General features: G+C 45.3%; 1 protein-coding gene across 4 annotated transcripts in view; it reads left to right on the top strand.

The window, feature by feature from the left end:
- CDH5 (cadherin 5) overlaps window positions 1–11884 on the top strand; it is a 37771-nt gene extending 25887 nt beyond the window's left edge. For all 4 annotated transcript variants that reach the window (XM_059857747.1, XM_059857748.1, XM_059857751.1 and 1 more), the window contains 10 exons: window positions 725–1013; window positions 1101–1217; window positions 1901–2065; window positions 2439–2626; window positions 4346–4599; window positions 5189–5331; window positions 6289–6413; window positions 7835–7943; window positions 8260–8505; window positions 9269–11884. In XM_059857747.1, coding sequence (XP_059713730.1) covers window positions 725–1013; window positions 1101–1217; window positions 1901–2065; window positions 2439–2626; window positions 4346–4599; window positions 5189–5331; window positions 6289–6413; window positions 7835–7943; window positions 8260–8505; window positions 9269–9762 — 2130 coding nt within the window. In that variant the 3' untranslated portion in view covers window positions 9763–11884. The remainder of the gene's footprint in view (window positions 1–724; window positions 1014–1100; window positions 1218–1900; window positions 2066–2438; window positions 2627–4345; window positions 4600–5188; window positions 5332–6288; window positions 6414–7834; window positions 7944–8259; window positions 8506–9268) is intronic.
- Window positions 11885–22751: the final 10867 nt, after the last annotated feature.

Genomic DNA, 22751 nt, shown 5'->3' on the forward strand with positions numbered 1-22751 from the left:
GTATGTGTGAGGGTATAGAAAGGGAAGTATCATCATCCTATCTGCAGATCAACTAGTGTGCAAAACCATTTAGAATTGGATTAAATTATATTTTAAAACTGATTAATGCTCATTCCTCTCCTCACATCCCTCTTTCACTGCATATAACCTTAAATTTTAAAATCTATGGGGTAGAAATGTAACCTTCCTGTCATACCATGAGCCTAAAGACTGCCTATTAAGGGATTGTATGTGACTGAGCACAAGAAAGCTGTCAGCTGTGGCAGGAATCCTGCTAAATGCTAAGGAATAGAGGCTAATGCTGAATAATGTCAGGAGCTGTGAATACAGATTTCATCCTGTAATCCTGTGAAACTGAGCAAAAACCCCTGGCATGTCCAGAAAGTTGCAAACAAAAGTAACCCAGACTGAAGGTGGCTCATGCTATTTCAGACATAATGCAGTTAAGCATTTGTAAGTGTTGGCTGCATGAACAATTTAAAGCTTTAGGAAATAGGAGGTATGATTTAAAAAAAGCTTTGTTCTGCATAAGCAAGTTTCAGCGTGGGTGCAAGTGTTATCCCACAAGCCCAGCTGCTGCTGTGGTGCTGCCCCAGCTGACAGCAAAAGTCCTGAGAGTTCCCAGTGGGATGAGGAATTCCTGGCTGTGTGAATCCTCCAGGACAGACTGCTGCACCCAGCTGCCAGGCCCCACCTTCACCTCCTGATGCCCCTTTGCTCCCAGATCACGTCCAGCGTGAGGAACAAGAACGCCAAGTACATCATCGAGGGCGAATTCGCCAACACCATCTTCAAGGTGGAGGAGACCAGCGGGGACGTCTACGCCTTCGAGAGGCTGGACAGGGAGAAGAAGGCAGAGTATGAGCTGACAGCCCTCATCATTGACAGGACGAACAACAGGTCCCTGGAGCGCCCCTCCAGATTCATCATCAAGGTGTACGACATCAACGACAACGCCCCCGTGTTCGTACAGAAGGTGTTCAACGGCTCCGTGCCAGAAATGTCACCAGTGGGTATGTGCTCCAGCCCTCGCCTCCCCCCATGGCTGGCCTTGGAAAGCACCACTTATATTAATAAGCACCTTGAAAATCCTTCTCTAGGAACCTCAGTCACCAAAGTGACAGCTGTGGATGCCGATGACCCCACTGTGTCAGGTCATGCCACGGTGACCTACGAAGTCACCACAGGAGGGGAATATTTCACCATTGATGACTCTGGTAAGTCAGACACACAAATGTCCTTACACTTTGTCCCTACCCTACCCTTTGAAGAAAACACGGTTTTAAGGCTTTTTCATTCTGGAAAAGAGGAATAATCATTCAAAAATATCAGTTTAAACATGATTAAAAACGTTTTTCATTCACACTCCACAATGCCACTGCCTGCATCTGGAAATGAACTCTTAAAACCAGGATATCAGCTGCCATGAACACAATGAGGAGATAAAAGGTCATTTTTTTCCCACTTATGGAAAGATTAACCAGGAGCTGAGTTCATGTTTTCAGTTCAGCATAGATACTGTTCCAGTGACCAAACATGAAAAGGGAATACACAAATTCTGAAGCAGCATTCAGTAATCAATAATCATTCGCTTTCCTAAACCTTCTAGCTTAAATTTTGCCCAGTTTTAAAACCAGTATGTTTTGTAACCACACTAGTTTGCTAGAGCAAAGAACACAGTAAAGAGGTTAAAGATCCATTAAAAGGATTATTCTGCACGAGCTCTCCTAAATATTCCATCATGCAGAAAAATTTCTAACATTTCTTGAAAAATACCACTGTAAGATTGGTACTTAAAGCTGAACATGCGGAGATAAAAAAAAGATAAAAATTTGCTGCCAAAATTGAGGTGTTGGACGTGCTGCAAAATTGAATTGTATCCAATATTATTTTTTCACAGGTGTGATTTATACAAAAGAGCCCAATTTAGACAGAGAGACCAAGTCCACGTACGAGATTGTTGTTCAAGCCAAAGATGCTCCAGGTTTCTCTGGGGACTCCAGCACAGCCACGGTGATCATCGCTCTGTCTGACATCAACGACAACTCCCCAGAGTTCAAACACTGTGAGTGCCACAAGCCCCTGAACCACCCTGCAGCCAAGGGCTGGCACAGCACAAACAGTTCAGCTCACGGTCCTGCACAATTCAGCTTTCCTTAAAAATGGCCAAAAGAACTTTACATGTTCAGAAGCTCTTCTGTGTTTCAGCCAGAGCCATTTCCTGGGGAATGCCCACCTAGAGCAGAAAACAAAAATCAGTGTTAATTTCATCCCTTTGCTAAAGATCTTGACAATTTGGGGTATTATTTATGCTTTCACATGTCTTAGAGATATACAATGCTAAATTCTCAATGAAATATTTTTATGTGCATCTGTCATTAACTGAGTCCTAATTTCCATATACACAGTCCTTACATATTTTTTCTTTTTTTTAACAGCATCATTTCACTTTAAAGTTCCTGAAAACATTTCAGTAGGAGGAGAAGTTGGCAGAGTCAAAGTAGAAGATATTGATGAACCCCAGCACAGAAATACAAGATACAGCTTTGTGCAAGGAGAGTTCAGGGACACCTTTGACATTGTAGCAAATCCATACACAAATGAAGGAATCATTCGGCCAAAGAAGGTACTTTTCCCCATAACAAAGATGATTATTGTGGTTTTCCATGTGTAACAAGTGATTTTTTGGTTTAGGACTAGCAGCAGGAAAAAATGGAAACGCATGAAAGTCAACATGAAATATATTGATCCTGAACACCAGCTCTCTGAGCTCTGGGAGAAGAGGAGCTGGTGATTTCTAGTCCTTTTCAACCTCCAGACCTGAAAAACTCCAGAATTACTGCAGAGGGCAGTGGGGGCTGTGTCAGATATTCTGGTTAAGTGCTTTGGGCTCCTCTCAAACTTCAAGTGGTTGGATGCTTCAAAGAGACAGTGATTTAAGAGTTGAACCAACTGGCCAAGCCAAAGAATCCTTCCTCTCTGAAGCCCACCTGAAACCAAAGCAGAAAATGGGAACAAGTCCACCTGACCTTCTTTCTAAAAGTCTCTTTGCAGTTTGGCAGTTGCTCCAATCTGAGCCACAGCTCCCTTACTTTCCTCAGGGTGAGGAAAAAGCTTTTTTTTTTTAAGAGCTTCCCCACTAATTTCTTATGTCTTTAAGACTCTCCAAAGCCTTTATTAGTGTCTGTTCTTTGGGTTTTTTTTTAATTCTCAAACCCACATGATTGGTACCAAGGGACTGCTGCAGAGCATTGCCAAACCAAGACTTCATTGATTTCATTGACTTGCTGTTAAAAAAAAAGAGGAGAAAGGGCTATAAATCAGCTCCTGTAATCCTCAGATTGACAGGAATGTGTTTTTCGCTTCCAAATGCTTCTCTGTAACTGCTAAGAATAAAAATGTCATTAAGAAGAGAAAACTTTCAGGAAAACAGTACCAAGGATTTCAAGACTAGCAGTAAAATCCTTGGCTGTGGTCTCACTGGGTATGAGCAGCTCTCCTTCAGCGGGTGCAGCTCTTCCCCAGCTTCCCAGGAGCTGGGGAATGCAGTGCCTGCCCAGAGCAGGAGCAGTCACAGACCCCACACACCCTCCCTGAGGGATTTGGAACCGGCTCTTCCTCCAGCACACAGTGGGCAAAGTTCACCCTGTTTTCAATGTGATTTTGGCCATGCCCACATCATAATTTTAAATACACAGGCAACAGGCATGTGAGATAAAATGTCAGCTGCTGGATAAGTCCCATCACTTCCCCTTGCAATGTCCGCCCAAAGAGGAAAACAAGAGTCACCATAACTGCTGTGTATCTCAGCGTTTTTAGAATCTCAGGTGGTAGAACAAAGGAAACTTTGAAAGAAGCATTTCTTACTTCCCAAGCTCCTGGCCTTCCCCCCATTGTGTGATTCCTTTTGTAGTCTCGGGCAACGGGAAAAACAGGGAAGAGGATGTCATTTCTCACTGAATGCCCCAGCTGTCAGCCAGTGCAGATCTGCAATTTGCCTTGAGTGCCTTCAGAACACAAAGCACAGCCAAGAGGAGAATCTCTTCCCCAGCCTTTGGGGGACAGGAGCTCACCAAGTGTTGGTAGTTACAGCATTATAAAAAGACAATTATTTTGCCGAACTTAAACTAGTGGATGAATCTGTTCCACACCAGAAGTACCTTGAGCCATGTTATGATAGTTCAGCTGGGAAATGCTCTCCCATGGGTCCAGCCAAGATGAAATGTGGTAACATTGCCAAACATGAATTAGAGCACAGATCTTAAATCTGCACAGAGAGACAATGGAAAGTTTGCTTAGACATCACCAATGAAAGAATCTCTGTACCTGTCTTTTTTGTTTTTAGCCCCTGGACTTCGAAACAGTGTCAGAGTACAGGTTTAGCATCGAGGCCACAGACCCCACCGTGAACCTTCGGGTTTTCAAGCCCGGCAATCCCCGGAGTGTCGCGTCCGTCGTCATCGAGGTCACGGACGTGGACGAGCCTCCTGTCTTCAGCAGACTCCCGTACGAGTTCAGGGTGAGGGAAAACCACGCAGAGGTGAAAACTCTCGGCTCGGTGCACGCCGAGGACCCTGACGCAGCTAAACGGAAAATCAGGTGAGACAACACCAGCTTCAGCAATTCTATTTGAAAGTGCAGAATCCCTTAATAGCACCAAGAATTTGACAAAGAGCCCAGACTTTGGCCTTATTTTTTTAGAATCTGTATGCCAAACAAAACAAAACAAAATCCAATTCAATTTTTCCAGCTCTGCAGCCACAGATATATATGCTCACCAGAAGCTGAATGTAAATTTTATCTACCCATGTCATTAACACAGGGACTTACTGATAAAACATTTGCACATTTAGGGAAAAAATATAAACTTGGATATTTTTACCTGGTTATAATATATTGGTTTTGTTTTGTTTTGTTTTTTTTATTGTAAGAGGTCTCTCAATCATGTGTTTAGAGAAGAAAACAGACTTCTGAAAGAGCAAAGTACCATAGTACAGAAACTCTTCCAACAGATGCATTTCACTCTCACAGCTTGCATAGATTTAGGGCAATATTCTCAGCCCTCCTGGTCAAGATATTAATGCAATTTGTCACACAAGAACTCTCTGACCTTCCTCTGAGAAGAAATGAAACTAAACACAGCATTACCAGCCGTACATTGACATATCTTGTTTTAAACAAAATCCAGATATATTCAGCGTAGAGCAAATCCTAATGGAGACTACGTCAGGGTATCCAATAATGGAGTTATTCAACTTCCCAAGCCTCTGGACAGAGAATTCAGCTCCTCATACAACATCACTGTGGCAGCTGTGGAGATCCTTGAAGATGGTAAGTGCCACCCATTTCCCAGTCTGAAAGAAATCCGGGTACACCTTTCCAGCAGGGCTGCCAAAAAGGAAAGGCACAACCTGACAGCGTGTTCCTGCCGAGCTAGGAATGAAAGGAGTGCTGCAAGGTTTGCATCATCATCTTCCCAGTCAAACAAGTCTCTACAAATACATCAGAGATCATTTTAAGATTTGACCCCTGGCTTTGCGCAGCTCCAGGGAGTGGGGCAGGCCAGTCCCAGCTTGGTTTGATATTTCACAATATAGACATGTTCTGTGCCTGCTGTTTTAGTGCCAGAGAAAGATGCTCAATCCATCAGCATGCAGTGGGAAGAATCAGGAAAGCCATGGTCTACTGTCCTCTTACTCCTGAAAAATTCTTGATAATTTAACCACTACGAGAGCTTTTAGAAAAAGATCTAAATCTCAGAGGAAAAAGTTTCAGTTATGATTGAGCTGGAAAATCTTCATCATGTGGGAGGCACAGAAAGGGGCACCAGGTGTGGGGTGGAGAGTTCAGCCAGCCTGGATGTGACGATGTTCACAGGGGTCCCAGGATGAGGGAAGAGACGAGAAAGTTGACTCCATGTTTCAGAAGGCTTGATTTATTATCTTATGATCTATATTATATTAAAAACTATACTAAAAGAATAGAAGAAAGGATTTCAGCAGAAGGCTGGCTAAGAATAGAAAAGGAATGAATAACAAAGGCTTGTGTCTGACCGAGACAGTCTGGACAGGTGGACTGGGATTGGCCATTCATTAGAAACAACCAGATGAGACCAATCACAGATTCCCCCTGTTGCATTCCACAGCAGCAGATAAGAATTGTTTGCATTTTGTTCTTGGGGCCTCTCAGCTTCTCAGGAGGGAAAAATCCTAAGGAAAGGGTTTTTCATAGAACATGTCAGTGACACCTGGACTCCAGGCTGTGAGCTGTGCCCTGCTGTCGTTCCAGGCCGCCTTGCCGACAGAGAGTCCCACGCCCACGTCCACGTCATCGTGGATGATGTAAATGATAATGCTCCAGAACTTGTTTCTCCTGAGGAACCCCGAGTGTGTGAAAATGCTGCACCTGGAAAGGTGAGACAGGGAGAGCATTTCCCTGAAACCTGAATTACTGCTTATCAGCTCAAATAAAAGATGTCTTTTAATAAAAGTGAGTCTCAGTTTCCATGCCAAAACACCCAATTATTTCACTGATTTCCAAAACATCAGGAATAGCTCTTAAGGATATTGCACTGTTAGAATATTGACTTTTATCTGCTTGCACACATGGGCTGCACTGCTCCTCTCCCCCCAGGCTCTCACATCTGTGTATTAACAGCTGAGCCATGAAGGACAGTCAAGCTTTGCACAGCAAGAATCAGCAACTCAATTCTATCACACAGATGCTGGAATGTGATACTGAGGAGGAAACCATTTCAAACCAGTAAGAGAAACATTGCTGCATGGAACATTATTTTGTAGTCACAGAGTGCACGGATCTGCACATCCAAATTGTTATGACAATGGTGGCACAGTGGTGGTATTTTGGATTTATATGTTTGGCCTCAGACACAAGTGTTCAGCCCATACTGTAATATTTGTTTGATTAAGACACTTTTGAGTCATGGTTTAGGGGAGGTACTCCCCAGTTTAGTGTATTTAGGATGGAGAGTAGAACTGGAGGCACAAAAGGGAAAGATCATGGGCTAAGAACAATTTACTGGAAACAGCAATGAATATATATATATGTGTATATATATATATGTATATATATATATATAAAAATAGAGAGAGTGCAGAGCAGCCACACCACCCAACGTGCTCCCTCTGGCTCAGCATTATCCCCCAACTCCCTCCACCACACCTGCTCAAACAGAAGGAACCCCTTCTCCAGGAAGAGAGCCCCTTTCCTCTCCCAGAAATGACATGAGGTGTTCAAGAATAACCATTGTGCCCCCTTCCAGCTACTGGAAAAAAAATTAACTCTTTCCTGGCCAGAACCAGGACATTTGTCACTGCCTGAACTATCTGATAGAACACGCAAGGTATTAATTTTACCTTTAGTTTAATTTATAAAATACCGTTGGGATATGACCAGACACATTTTTTGTATTTTATACATCTAATGTACATCAGGTTGAAGATTTCAAAACCCAAGCATGTCCTTCAGGCATGGCAGTCTCAAAAGCATTCCAAGAATCACAGTCACACCTCCGAGTAGGCTAAGGACTTCAGAAGACACCATCTTAGACACTTCAACAAGCCATATGTCTTTAAAAATGAGGCTTTTTTCATGCTTTCATTACACAAAATTTGAAGAGGCAAAACTGGTCTTTCTGAAGTCCCACAAAGAAAAAACTGAAACTGAAAATCTTGAAGAGGAGTATCCTGAGGTGTCCGTGTCCTGCCCTGAAACCGAAGGGTTACACAGCACACACAGCCCAGCTCAAACACTGCACATGCTTTATCACTGGAGGCAATGTACACTGAAAACTGTGACCTCTTCATCCTTGCAGGTGATTGTCAGGATTTCAGCTGTTGACAAGGATGAAACATCTCCCAGAGGTGTCTTCAGATACTCACTGGCCACAGAAGACAGCAACTTCTCCCTGATTGAGAACTACGGTAGTGTATCCCTGCAATGCCCTTCCTCAGCTGCCAGAGCTGGACCCCAGGGCTCAGGGAAGAAAAGCTGCAGCACTGACCTGTGGTCGGTCTAGCTGAGCTAAGTAACTCTTTATTTTTAAAGGCTCAACATACTGAAAAAAACTATGTTTAATGAAACCAAAGTTTCACTGGGTTCCCGAAAGGCTGGCACTGTCTAAGGGGAAGAGGCTGACTGGTAATCTGTGGGGACAATCTGGGGGAGATTATCACCTAATGGGATGTCCTTGCTTCTGGTGGAGATTATCACCTAATGGGATGTCCTTACTTCTTCCAGACAACACGGCTAACATCACTGTCAAATACGGGCAGTTCAATCGGGAACTTGCCAAATTCCACTACCTGCCTGTCCTCATCTCAGACAATGGTGACCCCGACCTCACCAGCACAAACACCCTGCTCATCAGTGTCTGCAAGTGCAACGAGAAAGGCAACTTCACCTTCTGTGAGGAGAGGGCAAAGCAGGTTGGTGTCAGCATACAGGCACTGGTGGCAATTTTTATCTGCATCTTCACAATCATTGGTGAGTATCTGACTTTTGGAATGTTCTCTGCAGTACAGTGTGAGGATTGTTTCGTTCTTTCTTTAGCTGAGATCTACAAAAGCTTTGTAGCCATGAAATGGTCACAAAGCCAGAAATGCTGTACCTATTTGATTCATTTCATGTGCTCTTCCTCTCTGGCCTGTTAGAACAGCTTCAGCTGCAAAGCTGCTCGCTCCTCTAGACAGGCTATTGCACACATGTATAATATACTTGATTTACTGGTACCAGCCTCAGACACAGCTATAGAGCAGGACATTTGGGCTGGGGTAATAACAACAGGATTCCTGGTTCCTATGGCAGGAACTAGTCTGGAAACCCTTGAAGCAGTACAGTGAACATAAATATATTTGTAACAAACCAGCAGACCAGTACCTGTTTGCTGCATCTGAAATCTATCAGAGAAGGCTGAGCACCTTTTCCTTGCCTGAGAACTGGCCTGTTTTGCAAGTACCACATAATGCTTGCCATTAAGAGTTCAAGGCAGTGGTTGATTCAATGACCTTGTGACATCATGTATTTGTACTTGTGATTCCAGCTCAAGAGTCGGGGGGACAATCTCTGTCCAGACTGAACTCCTTCAACAAATCCTACAGTTAAATAGAAATTTTTAAAATAAATATGTGTTAAAAAAACACTCATAACCCCCCCCCAAAACCTTCAGACTACCTTACATATCTGAAATGCAATTTTTTTAGTGGCTTACTTCTCTATTCACACGCGCTCATCTAAGTTTCGTTTGCAGTGATTGTGTTGCTGATTCTGCTGAGAAAGAGGCACAAGAAGGACCTGAGTGGGCTGGGGAGGAGCGTGGCAGAGATCCACGAGCAGCTGGTCACCTACGACGAGGAGGGCGGCGGTGAGATGGACACCACCAGCTACGACGTGTCCGTGCTCAACTCCGTCCGCAAGAACGGCCTCAAGGCAGAGCCCGCTCCCTCTCCCTATGCACAGGTCCAGAAACCTCCTGGGAACATCACCCCTGGAGCTGGGGGCATGGAGATGATGATTGAGGTGAAGAAGGATGAGGCTGACAACGACAGGGATCTGCTGCCCTACGACACCCTGCACATCTACGGCTACGAAGGCGCCGAGTCCATCGCCGAGTCCCTCAGCTCTCTGGGCTCAGGCTCCTCAGACTCAGACATTGACTATGACTTTCTCAATGACTGGGGACCCAGGTTCAAGATGTTAGCTGAGCTGTATGGATCAGAACCAAGTGAAGATTTTGTGTATTAAGCTCAAACTAGCCATGAGTTTTCTCCCCCCCCTACAGATAGACACCAAGAGACTGCCAGCAGCCAAAGAGGAACTCACAGTTCTTCCCTCAAGGATTTCAAACAGGCATGGAAAAAACCTGCAGTTGGGTTAAAAAGACACACAGAGATCACCTATATTAACTTCCCCTAGCACTACTGTCCTCATTAACATTCATTTTTTGCCCCAAAATTCCTGCTCACTGATCTGCTCAAGCCTTCCAGAACACACCTCTTCTCCCCCTCTTCCCCACTTCTCCTGGTTTTGTCCCCAGTTTCTCCCTCAATCCTCTCCTCCTGTGCTGTTTCCATCCACATACATCCAAGGTCACCCTCTGCTAGGAGAGAGAGGCTCAGTGCCATTGGGAAGGGATGCTTTAGCCCCCCTGGATCTCCAGCTGGCTGCTTTGCCTGCCCCTCTTGCAACATCTTTATTGATATTCCACACTTATGCTCACCCAGCAGCAGAGAGGAGGAACATATGGTCTATCACTTAGTATTAGAAATTATTCCATCACTTTCAAAAACAAGCATTATTTTTTCCTTATTTCCCCTTCTATTAATTATTTTTGCTTTATAGCCTTCTACTACATCTATGAGTTACTCAAGATAAAATTAGACAGGATTTTTAGACACACAATCTGGTTTCATCTGTCATTTTTAACAGCCTGATAACAATTTCGGGCACATTTCTGGTGTGCTAGAATTTGCTCTAGCTAGCAGCAAAATTGTTTTTTCTCTCTGTAAATAGGATCTCAGTGTTACTCAATGGAACATGTCCTGCAGGGCAGGAAAAGTGGAGATCAGGGGAATGTCAAGACTCCAACACTAAATCTCTCTAGATGGAAATACAGGTCTCTCTAGATTTCTAAAGAGGTTGAATAGGGGGTTTATTCAGCATTATTAAAGCAATAGCATTTTTTCAGGGACAAAAAATGAAGGGTCTCATTACTGTGAAACTGTTGTGCTTTTTTTCTAAGCAGGTACTGTAAAAGGAGTATTTTCCACCAAGGAAAATACTGTAGACTCCCATACCAGAATGCTACACACCCACACACTGGGCTGCTCAAAAGCACCACAAATGGAGCTGCAGCCACCACGTCTCTGGAAAGGGACTGTGCTCAGTTTCCCACCTGTGAAGAGCCACAGAATGACCAGAATGAAACTTCCCACACTGGAAGGGACCCAGCCAAACACATTTTGGGAAAAGTGGGTCCCTTGGGACCATGGCCTGTCTCTGGCTTGCAGCAGTGCAGAGTCCTGTTGCCTCCAACAGGAACAGAGCCCTACTACACAGATCCTCCACTGTGCAGGATCTGTGCTGGAGCTGTATGTATTAGTTTAGTTGGTTTGATTATTTAAATCTGGTAGCTAACCAAATAGTACTAAATCTTTTTTTTTTTTTTCTTAAGTATAGTGGAACCTCGCAAATTTGCTTTTTGCTTGTTCACATCATCTCCAATTCACACTATTCACACTCCCTTCCCCTGAAATGTTTTCTTGGCAGGAAATAACAATGCACAATAATGGTCTCACACTGCTCCTCACCGCTGTAAAAAGTCCAGTGCATGACTTGGCTGGACATTAATACAACATCAACAATGTAATCACTCAAATTTTCAAGTATGAACTAAAGGAAAACTGAGGATAATTCTGTCCATTGGGCAAATTAGACTTAGGTTCTATCCTTTGTTTTTACAAAGTACATTTTGGGGTGACAGCCTAGGTTTTATTTTGAATGGGCTCATTCTGTTTTGCTTAATCCAGCCAGCTGTATGTGCTCTAGGGGTTCCACATATTTGTGTATTATAAAGAATGCTAACTAATAATACTTACAGTTTAAGGATTTTGTCAGCACCTGTGGTATTGGCTATCAGCAGGTAAAATTAGTTAGGAAATTATTTAGTGGAGTAAGTCAAGTACTTTGGTAGGTATCAGCCAGATTCTATTACCTGGAATTGCTGTTTTTAAGCCTGATTTTTTAAAGTTATTTTAAGGAACACTGTATCCATTTCCAATGTATATGATGTTTGCACTGGACGGTTTCTTTTTATATTCCTGTACTGTGTTATGTTGTTTTTTTACTACATAAAAGCCAATCTCAAGTTTGGATTTTCTGTGCATTAACGAGCTCCACTCAGCAGACAATATCAGGCTTTGTGCCACAGTGAACCCAGCCATAAAAACCCTCCAAGTGAGCCCAGCCTAGGCACCAGCTGACCCAAGACCTTTCTGCAGAGGCAGTTTTCTCCCTCTGGCACAGCTGTAGGCACAGAACAGCCCCAGCAGCGCAGGCTGGACCCGGGGGGTGCCCAGCAGAGCTTTGGGGTACCAGCAGCCAGGAATCAGCGTGGCTCTGAACCACCCGAGCCTCTGCCCTGCTTTCCTGCCTCCCACATGCGGCAGGGAGCACCAGCCACACTCACACAGCCCCAGGGCAGGGCAGCCCCAGGGGATCTGGGAATGGGATCAACGGGAGCAGGGGCTGAGCCTGCCCAGCCCGTCCCTGTCCTGCTGCCCCAGACTGCAGCAGGGTGCAGAACCTGTGCAGAACACCCTGGGGTGCAGAACCTGTGCAGAACCTGTACAAAACCTGTACAAAACCTGAACCTGTGCAGAACCTGTGCGGAACACCCTGGGGTGCAGAACCTGTGCAGAACCTGAACCTGTGCAGAACCTGTGCAGAACACCCTGGGGTGCAGAACCTGTGCAGAACCTGAACCTGTGCAGAACCTGTGCAGAACACCCTGGGGTGCAGAATCTGTGCAGAACCTGAACCTGTGCAGAACCTGTGCAGAACACCCTGGGGTGCAGAACCTGTGCAGAACCTGAACCTGTGCAGAACCTGTGCAGAACACCCTGGGGTGCAGAATCTGTGCAGAACCTGAACCTGTGCAGAACCTGTGCAGAACCCGTGCAGAACCTGAACCTGTGCAGAACACCCTGGGGTGCAGAACCTGTTCAGAACCTGTACAAAACCTGTACAAAACCTGAACCTGTGCAGAACCTGTGCAGAACCTGAAACTGTGCAGAACCTGTGCAGAACACCCTGGGGTACAGAACCTGTGCAGAACCTGTGCAGAACCTGAACCTGTGCAGAACACCCTGGGGTGCAGAACCTGTGCAGAACCTGAACTTGTGCAGAACCTCTATGCAGAACACCCTGGGTTGCAGAACCTGTGCAGAACCTGAACCTGTGCAGAACACCCTGGGGTACAGAACCTGTGCAGAACCTGTTCAGAACCTGTACAAAACCTGTACAAAACCTGAGCCTGTGCAGAACTTGAGCCTGTACAGAACCTGTGCAGAACATCCTGGGGCACAGAATCTGTGCAGAACCTGAGCCTGTGCAGAACACCCTGGGTACAGAATCTGTACAGAACCTGAACCTGTGCAAAACCTGTACAGAACATGTGCAGAACCTGAGCAGAACACCCTGGGGGGCAGAACCTGTGCAGAACCTGTACAGAACCTGAGCCTTTGCAGAACCTGAACCTGTACAGAACACCCTGGGTACAGAACCTGTACAGAACACCCTGGGTACAGAACCCTCCAGCTTCCTCAGGACTGGCACAGGACAGACACAACGAAACACATCGGTGCCAGAAAATAAATCACCCCTAAATTTGCAGCTTTAGGCAGCACAGCTCCCCACCTTCTCTTTTTGCTGCTGCTAATGACTACCCCAGTATATTCCCAAGATTAATCTAGGGCTTTACAAAAGATCACATCCATTTTCCCCAGATATGGCACTTATAATTTACAGAGCCCAGAATAAAGCAAAAAAGTTTAATTCCTTCACTGCTAATTGCCATGAGCAAACACCAGATCAAACACACTTTAGCACAAGTTATATTAAAAACACAATAGATGTGCTAATTATCTTATAATGAAATGCATTTTTCCATAGAAAGAATTTGATTAAACAGCTACTTGCAACTTGTGGGAGAGAATCTCACAAAGGTTTTCATTATTCTTTTAATTAATATGCACTTTAATCTCTTCTCCCTAAAAATATATCATAAATTATTATTTTATTACATTCAGATCCAGAAGTTCATGCCATTTAATAAAGGGTTTTTTTTACTCCCACCCCATTAGAACTTTTTATGAAGCAATGGCTTGTGATGAGAATCCTTGATATGTATGAAAGCAGCAATGAAAAGCTGTCTGAATGTGAACACCTGGCACACAGTGGCACATCCCAGGTAGGGCAGGTGAGCCAAGGTCCCCTTATCAAGACAAATTTACACCAGAGAAAGGAAGAACAATTCTGTGATTTATCATCCTTTTGCAGTCCAGTGCTACTGCAACAGCAAACCCAGTGAAAACAGAAGGATTGTTACCAGAGGAAAACCAAATAATCATTTCTGAGCTCTTTTTCTTCAAGAAGTGCATTCTTCCTTTCCTCCTTTCAGCCACAAGGGCTTGGAACAGCCCCAGGAGGGCCCAGCCAGCCTGGCAGTGACACCTGCCCTGCACAGGAATTGTCACCCTGCCAGGGCTGACTGCAGGGGACAGCCTGCAAAGCCTCACTGCCTTTTGGAGCTCAGGGTTCAGGCTACAGATCCACCTCTATACATTTATTTCACATCTTTTCACTCCCTAGCATATGTCATATGCAGGGAAAATGCCCTGGTGGCAGTAAATATGGTGATGTACTCTCTTACTTGGCTAGGAATAATACTTACACTTATTATATTTCACGTGGGGTTAGGACTAAAATAAATAATCACCATCCTTTCTAACCTATTCTCCCTTCTTTTCCTTTTTTCTCTTTTTTTTTAATAAATGTTTCAAGTTTGAGAGAAAAGGAAGTAAAACTCTGTTTGCTTTATTTCACAAACTTTCTGGAATGAAATACATCACCAAGGTGATATCTTTCTCACAGAAATCTTCCCATTTCACAATCTTAGTGTACCACAAGTCATGAAGTACTACCAGGAAATGAATAAGAGTCTGATCTGATCACAGTGGAAGATTTAGACTGAATCTCATCCATAGAAAAAACACAACAGAAAACAAAACAGCAAAGACATTCTTTCAGGCTGCATCAGAAAATAAGGGAAATAAAACAATACCAGAAAAATGCTTTTATGAGCCATAAACATGCACAGATCTTTGCTGACCTCTCTCAGCTTCCTGACTTTGTTCCTGCCTGACCTAAAGGAAAAGGGAAAACCAGCAGTTCCTTCCACTTATCCTCAGTGAGGAGCTGTCCCACCTGCTTCCCCTCAAGACTCAATCCATCCAGTTAACCCCTTCATCAATGCCACAGTCAGTCAGAAATCTCTGAAGCTCTTTAATTCCTCATTAAAAAAGGAAAGCCAGTGCTCGGGGTGAAGTCACCAGAACAAAGCAGGACAGAGCTCCGTGGGCAGACACATCCAGCAAACACAGCCCCAGCGAGCTTTGCCAAAAGGTCAGAAACAGCTGGGCTGCAAATGGTCCCAGGAGCTCTGGTGGCAGCCCCAGGAGCCCCAGGCCTGGCCTGCAGTGCTGCTCCAAACCGAGCATTCCCACAGGGGGAGGCCAAAGGCAGCCCCAGGAGCCCCTCAGCTCTGCCCCACGGATGGGGCTGGGGACAGCGCTGGCACCACGAACTGCTCTGTACTGGGCACTGCAAAGAGCCTGAAACACAATTCCCAGCTCCAGCTTTTAAAAATGGCTTTTCTAAACAGATGTCCGGGCTTCCCTCTTCCCCCTGAAATTCAGAGCAAACCTGAAGAACCCAAAACTGCCAAAGGCCTGAGCTGCACTTGGTGTGTCCACAGCACTGATGGGTGGAATCCCTGGCACTTCAGGGAACCTGAGCCTTGTCCCTGCTCTCGGCAGCGGGACACTGCCCTTTGTCCTGTGGGCCCGACCTCGGCCCCTGGACACTCAATGTACCCCATGTCCTGCTCTCAGCATCAGGACACTGCCCTCTATCCCGTGTCCCTGCCCTCGGACCCGGGACACTGCGCTTTATCCCGTATCTCTGCTCCCGGGACACTGCTCTCTAGTCTTTATCCCTGCCCCGCACACTGCCCTTTATTCCCTTTATTCCCTTTTTCCTTTACCGCTTTATCCCGACCCGATCCGCGCCCCGCCGCAGCAGCGCGGGCTGCAATGACCGCCGGCGGCCGCCAGGTGGTGCCCGATGGCAGCGCTGGGCACGGCCGCGCTCCGGCTTCCCGATGGATCCCCATGGATTCCCCATGGATCCCTGAGGGATCCCCCATGGACCCCCCAGGGATTCCTGATGGATCCCCCATGGATCCCCCATGGACTCCCCATGGATTCCCGATGGATCCCTGAGGGATCCCCCATGGATTCCCCATGGATCCCTGAGGGATCCCCCATGGACCCCCCAGGGATTCCCCATGGATCCCCCATGGATCCCCCATGGACCCCCCAGGGATTCCTGATGGACCCCCCATGGATCCCCCATGGACCCCCCAGGGATTCCTGATGGATCCCCCATGGATCCTCCAGGGACCCCCCCATGGATTCCTGATGGATCCCCCATGGACCCTTCAGGAATCCCCTCATGGATCCCCCATGGATGCCTGCTGCATTCCCACTGCTGCCCACTCCACTTCCCTGTGTGCCACCTCACCCCAACCATGGCCAGTGAAATCAGTGACGCCCCAAAGGTCATTCCATCCATTCATTCTTTAGCGCTGACTCCACAAGAATTCTCAGACATTTGTGGAAGCCAGGGAGGCTGCAAGGCTTGGATTTCTGTAGGAAAAGGCAGTGATTCGTTCAGGCAGCAGTTCTGGAGGGCATGAAGGGCAAGGGAAGGGCTCTGGGGAGGATGCCATCTCCAGATGCCTCCTTCAATCAACCTCGATCCAGATCATCCTCCCTGGGCACGTTTACCTGTTTGCCAGGAGGAGTCAGCACCAAATCCTGCTACTGTGTCACATGATACCCAATCTGGTTTGGGTGAAGATGTCCAACCCTACTTGTCTAGAATATTCTCTTTCCAAACCAAACTACAACTACTGAACAGGATTTTCTGAAGCAACACCAAATAATTTTTTTCTTCGGTGACTCTTGGTTCTGTTTTGCCTTGAATGAGAACATTTGCTCACAAGCACACACCTGATCCACTAGTTACAATTTGTTAATTATTTTTACGTTATAACCACACAGCAAAACTTTCCCAAGTAGCCAAGAAACAAACCAGTAACAAAAATGTACCGAGAACCTTTCAGTGAGCACCTAAAAGTTGGAAGTATTGGCAGAAATCCTTTCACACAATTACAGATTAATAACTACCTGCAAGTCAGAGACTTCTTGCAAGTGGATCCAGTTCAGCCAGTTAATCAGCCTCCATCCTCTCTCCTGCCCCTCCTCTGCACAGATCCCTGCAGATCCAGCAGTTCTGCCAAGCTCCCTGGAGAGAGCACAGTGGGAGAGGCTGGCTCTGCCTTTGGGATCCAGATCACCTGCAGATCACCAGGACCAACTCCAGCTGGTGAGCCACAAAGATGAGCAGCCAACACCCAGGTCAGCATAAGATCTGTTTGTGACATTTCACTGGGCTAAGGTAAGGACAAAGGTGACAAACTGTTTGTGCACACTGACAATCTGTCCCAAACAGGCCTGGACAGCCAGCAGGATGCAAAGGGAGCAGGAAAGAGAAACAGCAGCCGGTGAATTTGTAGGTCAAAATCAGGAGAGGGGAAAATGCTATTTCTCCCTCTGATCCACAAAGTTCTGCTGTACACAAGCAGCAGATTCCCTGTGAGCAGAGCCAGCCTGGAGGAACACAGCAGCAGCTGAGCCACCTCAGCCTGCTCAGCTCACACCTCTGCTGCCCCCAGACCCCATCCTGCCCCCCCGCTCCTCTCTGCCCCCACAGAGTGTCCAGGGCCCGGTGACCAGCACCCTGACCAGGTCCCACCCTGCCTGGCCGCCTCTCCAGAGGAGCAGCTTCCAGCAGGGAGGGTCCCCCCCAGGGAGGGTCCCCCCCCACCCCAGAGCTGCTGTCCTGGCCCAGTGACAGCACAGGTGACACCTCCAGCCTGGCCAGCAGGTCCTGCCCCTGGTTGGCAGCCTGGGCTTGCTCCAAGGCCACCAAGGGCAGGTTCTCTGCACACACTCCCTGCAGCTGGGCTCTGCCATGCCTTGGAGCACAGCCTTGCTGGCTGAGGAATTCCTGCTGGAGCAGGAGGGAGGATGGAAAATGACAGATGATGTGGGTGAGTGACACAGCTGGGGAGGACAAGATGCTCTCCTCTGTATCACCCAGCTGGGCAAGAGCCATCCACATGGACACTGAAAATGCCCAAATGTCACTGCTGGCTGCTCCAGCTCTGGGGCTGGGTGAGCTCCCACTCCTGCAGCGTTTTGCCCTTGCAGACACAAGCAGGGCCCTGCTCTCCGTGGATTTCCAAGCCTGGGAATGACCTGAGCTCTGCAATTGCAGCCAGGTGAGGACCCAGAGCAGCAAAACCCACAGCCTTTGGGACCAGTGCAGCCAGGACAAGGCTCAGATGGCCATGGCCAGTCCTGCTGCCTCCTAGAACTCAACAGCAACTGCCAGCACAAGCAGAAGCCAGGCTAGCAGGGATCCACCAGGAAACTCAGCTGTGGGAAAGAGCTGGCACCAAGGAATACACCTGGAAAGCCAAGGGATAAACACTGGGCAGTCAGAAATGCCAGGTGGCATGCTGGCAAAAAACCATTTTGTCACTCTGTTTACTTGGCAGTGCCCACTGTCACCAGCCTGAGAAATCACATCTTGAACAGCCTCAGAGCTGCCCCTCAGGGCCTGCCTGGATCTGGCAAAAGCAGGCAGAGAAATCACTTGGAGGAAGTGCAGAGCATTAAACCCTTCCTGAAGAGCCAAAAAAGAACAGCCAGCCCCCTCTTCTTCCTTCAGTGGAAGAGCTTTGAGTTAGCTGGAAAAATTAGTGATTCTCTTCAGTCCTGGTAAAACAGCACAGATCTGAACTGCAGAGAGCTGATCTTTTCAGTGTCCATCAGCTTTAGTGTTCCCATTGACTCATCTTCAAAGGCAAGACATCATCCAAGCCAATGTGTATACAAACCTTCTCATCAACTGTCTGCATTTATCCCCAGCCTCTTAATGCCATGATTCAGTATTAAGAGATTTTTTTAATCCCATCTCGAGCTACAGCTGTTCTAGGATTCTGATTTTTCTCACAAGTAATCCAGTTTTTCACCTAGAAGCCTAGAGCTCTATCAAAAAAAAAAAAAAAAGGTGGATTATCAGCTCAACTAATTGCTTATTTTTTAATAAAACTTTCTAAAACATAAGTGATGACTGTGGGGATATATATATATATACACATATATATACCAAAGGAGTAAGTAAGGTCAAATCACTTGAATTTTTCTTGACTTAGCAAATACAGCAAAAATACATTATTCATATAGTAGGTTGTCTCGTGTCTTGCTACACTTTTTTTTTTTCATTAGCAATTAATTCCACTCAATGGCAGGAAGACAATTTTCATAAACTGATCACTTCAGTGAGGATTTCTCTGTGAATTAATGGGGCTTAGCAGTCTTTATGTAATAAAACTTGAAAAATTGAATGTCAAACACAAAGGTGTACTTTTCCTGTGCCTTGTGTAAGCTTCTAAAACCATGTGCAATCCCACATAACAATGCCTGGTTTCCCTCTCTCTGGTGCCCATCTCAAGACCTCCCAGGGAAGCACTAGGCAATTCCCACATCCAAGTCCACGTACAGAGCCCGTTGAGGGTGGGTGGACTCTGTAAATAGATCTCTTCACAGCAGCACTAATCCCTTTCCAGCCATAAATTCCCCTTTTCTCCCAACCTCCACAGGGCTGTGTCTGCACCATTGAAATGCAGCCGAGTTTTGGTCTCCAGCGAGGGTAAGATCTACACCCAGTACCTCACTGGGGCAACTGAAGGGAAAAGAAAGGAAGAACATGTACAGAAAGACATTACTGGGTGGGGCATGTTTTCATTTTGCTGCCAGTTTGTTGTAGACAGGTAGAAGAATTATAAAAGAAAAGCCTTACTCTGCTAAAATTGCCAGAGCTGGCCTGGCATTTCTTCTAAGTGCAGCTCACAAACAATTTGCAAGTTCCCATTTTGTGAATGAGAAGTTCCTTTAACACAACAATCTATTCTGAGGGTGAAAAACAAATTCATCTGTGTAAACAATAAGATTTGTCCCACGACAATCCACAAAGGAAATATGTTAACATATCTAGAGAGAGAAAATTTGATAGACACATGCAACAGCCCTTACAGGCCAATGAACTGAGTTTCACTGTGTTGCCCACCAGTTAGGTTTAACACAATCCCTTCTGATATTTCCTACAAATATGAGCTTTGTGAATAAAGAATTGGCTTTCTGCATGTAGGAAATGGAGTCTCAGCTGATTTATTCCAACACCAGTTCTCACTGTCAGATACAAAGTGATTTTGAAAGCAGTAGAAAAGCAGTGTAATAACAGTGTCCTCAGTGTGGCTCCCAATCCATTCCCACGGGCTCTGCACATTGATTATTGCAGCCAAAGCTGCACTTAGCTCCAGACTAAACACCATCAGGAGGCAGGGTGGTAAATAATGCTTTTTCCCGGGGCTTTTGACTGAATATGTGATTATTTCATGCATTTTCTACCCTGAGAAACAGCCACCCACACAGCACTCTGTGTCAGCTGCACTCTGCCTGCAGCACCTGGGGCTTAACTCAGCCCCAGAGAACCAGCATCAGTCAGGGCAGCAAGGACCTTGGTGCCCCAGCACAGCTTGAGGTTTTCCTGCTGGGCTCTGGGCAGGGCTGGCCCCCAGTTCTTGTGTTTATTTTCCAGGAGATCCACAAGCAGGAGTCATGGTCCCTCTGCTGGGACACTGCAAGCAATGTTAGCTCAACGTGTTCAACATAAACAATGCCTTCTCACCTTTTTAAAGCATGCTCTGACTCCCTTCATGCACCTCTTCTTCCTCAGGGACAGCCTCTCTCCAAATCCACATGGAGTTTTTTTCCTTTTGACTTGAAAACCAAGGCCCAACAGTGAATTTTTAATCAGTATTTGCCAAGCCAGGTGTCAGCTGGCTTTGACCTTCGTGCTGCCAGAGAGCCACAGGCAGCAGTCAGAGGGCTGATATCACCTGTTCCTGGACAGCTCCTATAAGAATATCCCCCAATTCAATCTCACATTTCAGAGCAGAGGGGAGACATATCCATTTTAAAGTGTGATCACTGAAAACTGGATGGAAAAATGGACATTGCACCCCCTGCATTCATTCTATTAGAATTTGCTGTATTAGTAAGAGAAAAAAGGTATTTTCCTTGCCAGGACAGCAAACACATCTGGAATTTACAAATCCACATGTTCTCTCTCCTTCTTAAAACTTGGGCATTTAAACCAAATATTTCTGGTGGTAAAACATGCTACAATTGCTCAATAGATATTTATATTGTATTTCAAAATCTAAAATAGACATAATGTAGAATCATTTTTGTATTTTATATATATATATATATATGAATAAATGTTTTCAGTTCTAAGATTTAATAGCTATATGGTTTTGATCTTGACCCTTACTCACTACTAAAATAAATATGTTATCAAGCATTTGGCCACAGATATTAGTTTTAAGATGGACCTGCAATGAAATTATTACATATAAAATACCCAAATCTAGCACAGTTTAAATAACTTCTTCAGATCCAAACTGTTACTGATGGTATCAGCAATCCAAGTGCCCCAGAATAAGCAAGACTTGACCTTCTTATCATATTACAGCCCCTGAATAATTGTGTGGGACTTTTTCTTTGTTATTTTTTAAGGCTCTCAAGCTCATTCCCAGAGTCTTACGAAATATCTGGAAGCAGAAAGCAGCACAGGTTGAGTGCTTTTCCTCTGCAGTGATGGGCTGAGTAAAGGTGACTTTCAGAGATAGTAAAACGAGCTCTGAATGTTTTATTAGCAGAAGCAGGGACTACTGTGAGATAGTTTTAGATGAGCGTGGAAGTCAGCTGCTCATACAATATTTTATTTAATTTTGTTCCCTTTGCATGCTCATGGTCTTAAGCAGATCTTCACCTGCAGGAAGAAATCCAGGGAGAGCATTGGAATCAAATTCATGTTACAGTGCAAAAACATGAGCAAATGTCATATTCCTGGTGACTTCTGAGCACATCAACACTGGATAAGATAAGATCCTTGTTTCTCATGCTGGATGATCCAGAAGGAGCAATGCACTCATTGGGACAACAGCTTTTTTTCCCTAAGACACTTACATTGTTGTGTAGCAGACCTGAAACACTAACTGCTGGTGTGTATGTGTGTGTGTGTCTGTACATTTATACATATAAAAATATAAAATTAAGCTAAAAATTTCAAAACCAAAGTAACATTTCAACAAGACATAACAGCAAGACTCAATTCTGAAGCTTCTTAGGGTAAAGTGAACACTTCAGTATTCAACAGGTGCTCATTTTGGGACACTTTGTAGACCTTGGGAGTGGTTTCTTTGTTAGAGATCTAACAAAGAAAAGTAGCATCAAAGCTCATGGATGAGAATCTGCACATTGTGCTCATGCTATACTTTAATCCTTAATGACAGATAGTTAATAATAAAAACTTTTTACAAGCAGAATAAAGGACCCTCTAAAATATAACCTATTCCAAATAATAAAATACAAAGCATACACGGGAATTAAAATGAAATTTAAAAACAAAGCAAAACAGAACAAACAAACAAAAAAAAAAGAAAAATAAACACACCAAAACCCCTCTAAAACCAAATTTGGTCCCTTTTCAAGCTAATAACCAAACAAACTTTAAAAAAAATTAAAAATATGGCTGCCCTTCACTTTCCTCATCCCCTGTCTGATATTCAGCACATTTTCAGTTAAGCTTGGACCAAATCTGGGTTAGTAAGAAGGGCAAGCTCCTCTGTCTACCTTGTGCTGTAAAATAATGAAAGCAAGAGTGGCAGAGACACATCTCCAGTGCTTGTGTTT

Source organism: Haemorhous mexicanus, chromosome 12, assembly GCF_027477595.1.
Source record: "Haemorhous mexicanus isolate bHaeMex1 chromosome 12, bHaeMex1.pri, whole genome shotgun sequence".
NCBI lineage: Eukaryota > Metazoa > Chordata > Aves > Passeriformes > Fringillidae > Haemorhous > Haemorhous mexicanus.